At 33.0% G+C, this 6,933-nt stretch overlaps 1 protein-coding gene across 1 annotated transcript; it reads left to right on the plus strand.

Moving 5' to 3' along the window:
* Positions 1-206: 206 nt before the first annotated feature.
* Positions 207-2,124, plus strand: LOC149197611 (UDP-glycosyltransferase 74E1-like). The gene is made up of 2 exons (XM_089403943.1): positions 207-753; positions 995-2,124. Exons 1-2 carry the CDS (start codon positions 258-260, stop codon positions 1,960-1,962), a joined length of 1,464 nt encoding a protein of 487 aa, XP_089260069.1. The 5' UTR covers positions 207-257; the 3' UTR covers positions 1,963-2,124.
* Positions 2,125-6,933: the final 4,809 nt, after the last annotated feature.

Below are 6,933 nucleotides of genomic sequence, written 5' to 3' on the forward strand. Positions count from 1 at the left end.
CCAAATATCTTCCATTTCTCTGACAGCGACACCTCTCTGACAGTGACCAGTTTCCGTGGAGAGACATTATTGTTGCGGTTCCGGCATGGATGTCGAGCATTCACTAATCGGTAGCGAACATATATCATTTATTTATATTTAGACGCCTCAACTCAACAGGAGTGGGAGTGTCAGCTAAGAGAGCCTCCGACCAGAGGGATTTTCAGTATTACGCGACACTGTACAGTAAACGATAATCGTTGGAACTTAGGAGGAGGATGGGGTCTTTCGCGGAGCTCCAGTACAGCAATCTTCACGTTTTGATTGTGCCCTTTCCGTTGCAGGGTCATATCAATCCATTGCTGCAGTTTGCCAAGAAGCTGGTCGCATCTAAAAATCTCCGGGTCACGTTTGTGACGACCGAAGAGAACCGACACCGCATGTTACGGGCGCAAGATGCAGCAGTGCCCGAGACTTCAAACTCCTCTGTGAAAGTTCAATTTGAAACAATCTCGGATGGATTTCCGGTGGATTTCAACCGGTCGAAAGATCTTCAACTGTGGTTCGACAGGTTATGCAAGATAGGAGGACCCTCGTTAACAAATCTCATAGAGAGGCTAAACGCTCAAGGCAGCACCATTTGTTGCGTCGTATACGATTCTCTCCTTTACTGGGTTCCTGAAGTTGCAAAGAAGTTTAATATTCCTGCAGCTTTTTTCTGGACGCAATCCTGCGCAGCTTACTCGATCTATTACCATTTCAACAGAGGACTGGGTATGCTTTCAATTGAAATTTGATACGAATCTTTATGTTTTAGAATATTTTATGATCGGATTTATTTGAAATAATTATATTCATTTTAAGGAATTTAGACTTCTGTGATCCATAATATTGTTTAGATAATCTTCAGCAAAATCACATAACCAATCTTTTGTCTACTCGATTCGAACCAACCAATGTGGTTCATATTCATTTTATTTCTTGAAACTGATTTAATCTTCTTTCTTGTGTTCAGCAATCTCGCGCGATGAAACAGGGAAAGCGACTGACAAGATACAAATACCGGGGCTACCGCTGCTGAACGTATCGGACATACCTTCCTTTCTGCAACCCTCTAATCCCAACGGCCCTCTCTTGCGGCTTGTAATGGATCAGTTTAAGACCTTATCGGACGCAACGTGGATACTGGGAAATTCGTTTGACGGACTCGAGTCCGAAGAAGTGAACTCAATGAAATCGATAGCTCCGATTCGCACCGTCGGCCCTCTCATACCCTCGGCTTTCCTGGATGGACAGAATCCCGAAGATACAGACTTCGGCGCACATATGTGGAAGACCGTAAACTGCGTGGATTGGCTAAATACGAAGGAACCGGCGAGCGTTGTGTATGTTTCCTTTGGAAGCCTTTCTGTTCTTTCAAAAGAACAAACTGAAGAGATAGCTGTTGGGCTGAAGGCTAGTGGATATTCCTTCATATGGGTCATTCGTCCATCTTCTTCCGAAGGGGAGATTAACACTGAAGAAACCTTGCCGGAGGGTTTCCTCGCCGAAATCTCCGGGCAAGGGTTAGTTGTTCCATGGTGTCCACAGGTGCAAGTGCTTTCTCATGTGTCCGTTGGTGCATTTATGACGCACTGTGGATGGAACTCGACGCTGGAAAGCCTCAGTTTAGGGGTACCCCTTTTGGCTGTTCCTCAAGGGAGCGATCAGACGACGAATTCCCTTTACATCGCAGAGAGATGGAAGACAGGACTGAGATTAAATAAGCGACCCGCAGATGGACTGGTGGGGAAGGAGGCGGTTGAGAAATGTATAAAAATTGTTATGGAAAGCGAAGTGGGTGTTGAGCTGAGGGAGAACGCTTCGCGGTGGAAGAAATTATCGAGGGAGGCAATGGGAGAAAGCGGATCTTCCAATAAAAATATTCAAGAATTTGTTGAGGATATTGCTCGCAGAGCATCCTCATTGCCATTATCCGGTTAATGCTATCATAGATTTCTGAATGAGTAAGAGGGTGATACTATGCTGGAGTAGTCCCTGCCTTGCCTTTAAAGAAAGTTTGATATGGACATTGTCAATTAGCGAGTAACTTGTAAGTGGGGCGATACGTCGACTCTTTAATTTGGAATAGAATTTTCTTAATTTAAATATAATTATTAAATGGATGGCAGATTCTAGAAGTGGATATTTTTAGTTATAGGACTTTTTTTTAATTTGGAATAGAATTTTAGTAATTTAAATATAATTATTAAATGGATGATAGGTTTTAGAATAGAATATTTTTAGTAGATATTAATAAAATAAATTAAAAAATATTTATCAAAGTAATTGTATTTTTTTCTATTTTAATTAAATTGATTGATTAGAAAAAAATATCATATAAACAAATATGATATGAAACATATATTGATAAATTATAGTATTAGTCTATGGTATTATAGCAGAATTCTTTTTCTATGATAAAAATGGACTGAAATTTGATTCTGATCAGAATTTTTTATGAATATATATATGTTTAACTTACATATTAATTTTATTATTATTTATTATTAATAATAATGATTTAAAATTTTATTAAATTTTATTAATATTTTTTTTAAATTTTGATGTTAATTATAAATTGATGTTTATGACGGTTTACCAACAATAAATACTTAATTTATATCCATAATTTATTTGCCTTTATTTTGAATTTTTTTGGGATTATATTTATTTTAGTCCATCAATTTACAAGATTTTTATTATAATTATAAGAAGAAATTTCGGCGTAAATCACATTCAGAAAATTTTTGTCGACGCGTTCGTGTGTGGTTCGAAACGCGTCGACAAAGATTTTCTGAATGTGATTTACGCCGAAATTGACGATGAAACACACTCGCTGGTTCAAAACACGTCGACAAAAATTCCCTGAATGTGATTTACGTCGAAATTTCTTCTTGTAATTGTTATGAATCAAAAAAACCTCAATTCAACCATTTTTATTATAGTTAAATTTATATTTTTAAATTTCAATAATTAACCTTTTTACCATAATTTTTTCCAATTATTAATGTTTTATAAAAAACCATATCACCAATTACTCTCCGTTTATTAATCCTATAACACTCACTTAAAAGAATTAGTAGAAACACATTTTAGCTTTGGAAAATCCGGTTTCACAAATGGACTTTGATTAGCTCTCCATTTTATTTTATTGGTTGAGACAATAGCTAAAACCAGAGTTTGATCGTGGTGAATGCGTTTTCGATATACCATTTCGTTAATGATAGAGTGAGCTGTGCTAAGATTCGTTTATGATATACGGCTAATATATGATTTTTCTAATATAATTTGTGATAGTTCACTGAGAGTTTATCGACAGTTACCTTAGTGATAAAATTGGTAATGACTCTACATCAAAGTTATAAAGTAAAAGTGTTCGCAGCAATATTATATATTGAATGCTTGGTTTGAATGATGGATGGCTTTAGTTAATAATATAATTTGTCCAGAATTTTTCTGATAAATACAAATATGGATTTATATTTTACTAATCAATCAATATGAATGATTGAAAAAACATTCTTTATTTATTTTTCATTTACACTGGCTTTAGTAATCAAATTGATTAAAACTCTAGATCAAGGTTTGTAAAATAGTTTGCACTGTTATCATATTTTTAAAGCTGGTTTTAATTATAAAACGTTTTAGTTGTAAAGTATACTGTTATGATATAAATTATGGATATTTTTTTGGGTTAATCAAAATTGTATTTTAGTAGTTAAATTAATATGAATTATTAATTAATTAATTATTATAATTTTATATATATATATATGTACATATGTATATATGTATATATATATATATATATATATATATCTGATTTTCTTAGCCTTTTACGATGTCAAAATTATAGTGAGCTTGGGAGGTTTCTCTCTAAGTTTTTTGAGCATAGAAATAAAATTTTAAATCAAACTAAATAATTTGTTTGTTTAGGTCCGAGAGACCAAAGTTTGGTCTCAGTGGACGTTAACCATCATCATCATCGTCATCATATCTATATATATATATATATATATATATATATATATATATATATTAGTATAGATTAATTTTATTTTTTGATTTATGAAGTGCTGAGAGAGATAAAATCATTGCAGAAGAAGATTATTTTAGGAGTAAAAAAATTAGAGATTTGGTTATTGTTCACTTGACATTTAGTAGGAACATAGTGATTGTAACAATATTTCAAGGAATTGAACCTAGGTGGGGTGATAACAACAATTTTTCCCAACCACTCAAAGTAACCTCAATTGACTTGATGACAATATTTATTAAATAATGAATCCATACAGGTAAGGAGAGTTTTTTGATAAAGGAGGAATGACCTCTTATAGAGTTTTGTGAACCCAGCGTTTCAGACTACTAAGTGAGTCCATCATCAAGGGATGCATCAATAGATATTCTGAAGATACTAATGATGTATCCCTCAGCTATATTTTAGGTTATATATATATGTTATGAAATAAGTGATCTAAGAAATTAGGTCAGCCATTATCCATTTAGTTTGTTAATATTCAGATTTATTATTATTATTATTTATTTATTTATTTTATTATTATTATTATTATTATTTTAAGGAGGCTATGAGATAATGTTTCTTTGTTGTTTTGATTTTTATATTTTATTACTTTTTTAATGAGAGAGTAGTTATTAAAATTATTAAAAGGGATATGAGTTAATTATTGATTCTTTAAGATTTCAAGTAAGGGTTTCCAGGGGTTGCTTAGTTTTAATCCATCATCTCGGTTCAAGTTGTTCTTCCCTTTTTCCATTTCAATTGCTTCTTTGATTTTCCTTTTAAGATAGTGGTCTTCTTTTCTAACCAGTTTGACTTCTTCCATGCAGATGTAATGAGAGAAAGAATGAACATGTTCTGCTAAGGCTGATTTTGAGGTCCTTTCTCTTCTTAAGTCGGTAGTGTGTTCTTTAATTCTGATGTTAAGAGACCTACTTGTTTCACCTATGTATTCCTTTCCGCATGAGCAAGGAATAATATAAACACCTTTTCGAGGTTACCGTTTGTGGGATCCTTCATTGAGTTGAATAATTGTCTGACTGTGTTGGTAGGGGTGAAGGCTACATTAATGTTGTGTTTATTAAGAATTTTAGTAACTTTATCAGTGGTGTATTTTATGTACGGAGGGGAGACCGTAAGTGTTGATAAATTTTGATCTCTGATATCATTATTATTCTTGTTTAAGGATAGGTGCATAGCTTTCTTAATGGTATTCGTATTATATCCATTTAATTCAAACACTTTGTGAAGATGGTTGAGTTCATCATTTAAATGGTCAGGATCAGATATTCTAGCTGCCCTAGTGGTTAAGGTCCTAATGATGCCAATCTTCTGTTTAGGGTGGTGATGAGAATTTGCATGTAGGTATCGTTCTGTATGGGTTTTCTTTCTATAGACTTGGAAACCAAGTGACCCTTCTTTTTTGGTTAGAAGGATATCAAGAAAGGGAAGTTGGTTGTTATTTTCAATTTCAATAGTGAATTTTATATGGTGAGAAAGGCTATTTAAGTGATTGAGGAATAGGTCAAGTTTTTCTTTTCCATGACTCCATTTGGCAAATATGTCATCGAAAAACCTTTTCCATTCTTCAGGGGTGTATGGAAATGACCTAAGAGCCTTTTGTTCAAAGTGCTCCATAAAGATGTTGGCAACTATGGGGGATAGAGGAGAGCCCATAGCCACACCATGGGTTTGTTCATAAATTTTACCTTTGAAACTGAAGTAAGAGGATTTTAAGCAAAGCTCCAAAAGATCCACAGTTTCTTTATCTGTGATGTTTCTCATGATATTAATAGCTTCATCAATAGGAATCATAGTATAAAGAGATACAATATCAAAGCTAACCATAAGATCCTCATCCTTCATTTCTATGTTATTAATCCATTGAACAAAAGAATATCAGTCTTTAATATAAGAAGGGGTATTACCAGACAGGGGTCTAAGTTTTTTGGCCAGGTGTTTAGCCAAAAGGTAAGTAGGGGAACCTATGGTATTGACTATAGGTCTGAGAGGTATGTTAGGTTTATGGACTTTGGGAGCACCATAAATTCTAGGCATAATGGAACTGTTAGGGATGATTTTATTTTTTGTGATGTCATCTAGTGATGATGCTTTGATTTTCTTAATTAATTCATGCATAATTATCTCACTAGGATATTAATGATTTTATAACAACCATTATTGTTTAGACGTTCTTCCATTTTATTGTCATAATCTATTATGTTCATGATTAAAGTTGCATTACCCTTGTCAGCCTTAAGGATGACTATGTTTTTATTTTTTCTGAGGTTATTTAAAGCTCTTTTTTCCTCTACAGATACATATTTATATTTACATAAATTTAACACACACATATATATTCCTATTTTTAGTTTTATTACTTTGACATGTATTGTAAGTATTAATTTTTAATAGGTTTATTAATTAAATTTAAATATGAAGTTTTGAAATAAATGATTATGGATATGAATCATTATTATTTAATTTCATATATATATATATATATATATATATATATATAGTGAACAAAGATGCATAACTCACAACTCACTTGTAATACCCCCCTTCAAAATGTGTAAATATTTTAATAACTTTATTGAGTTACTTGCTAGACTATGGACAATAAAAAAAGGGTCTGATGTAAGTTATGAACATGGATATTTTTAATTTTATTAATAAAAAGAATGTAAATAGTCAGCCATAAAGTTACAGGGAAGGTAATGCTATAAGAGAGTTTTGTATTCCAAAAGAGTTGAAAGACATTTACAAGAAGAGGCAGTGGCCTTCGCAAACTCCTCTCATTAGTTAGGAAAAGGAAGTCAAGAGGGAGGAGAGGAACCTGAGGAAACCTTGAGGAGAAGGGTTTGGAAAACTAAAACCTCTAACAAGATACT

This window comes from Pinus tabuliformis, chromosome 2_2 (assembly GCF_031772625.1).
Source record: "Pinus tabuliformis cultivar Carrire ecotype Pingquan chromosome 2_2, CPIR1, whole genome shotgun sequence".
Taxonomy (NCBI): Eukaryota; Viridiplantae; Streptophyta; class Pinopsida; order Pinales; family Pinaceae; genus Pinus; species Pinus tabuliformis.

Excerpts from the sequence above, each read along its gene's own strand:
- LOC149197611 (XM_089403943.1), top strand. The coding sequence starts at position 258 with ATGGGGTCTTTCGCGGAGCTCCAGTACAGCAATCTTCACGTTTTGATT. Across the intron at positions 754-994 it reads CCATTTCAACAGAGGACTGG|CAATCTCGCGCGATGAAACA; the intron begins GTATGCTTTCAA and ends TCTTGTGTTCAG.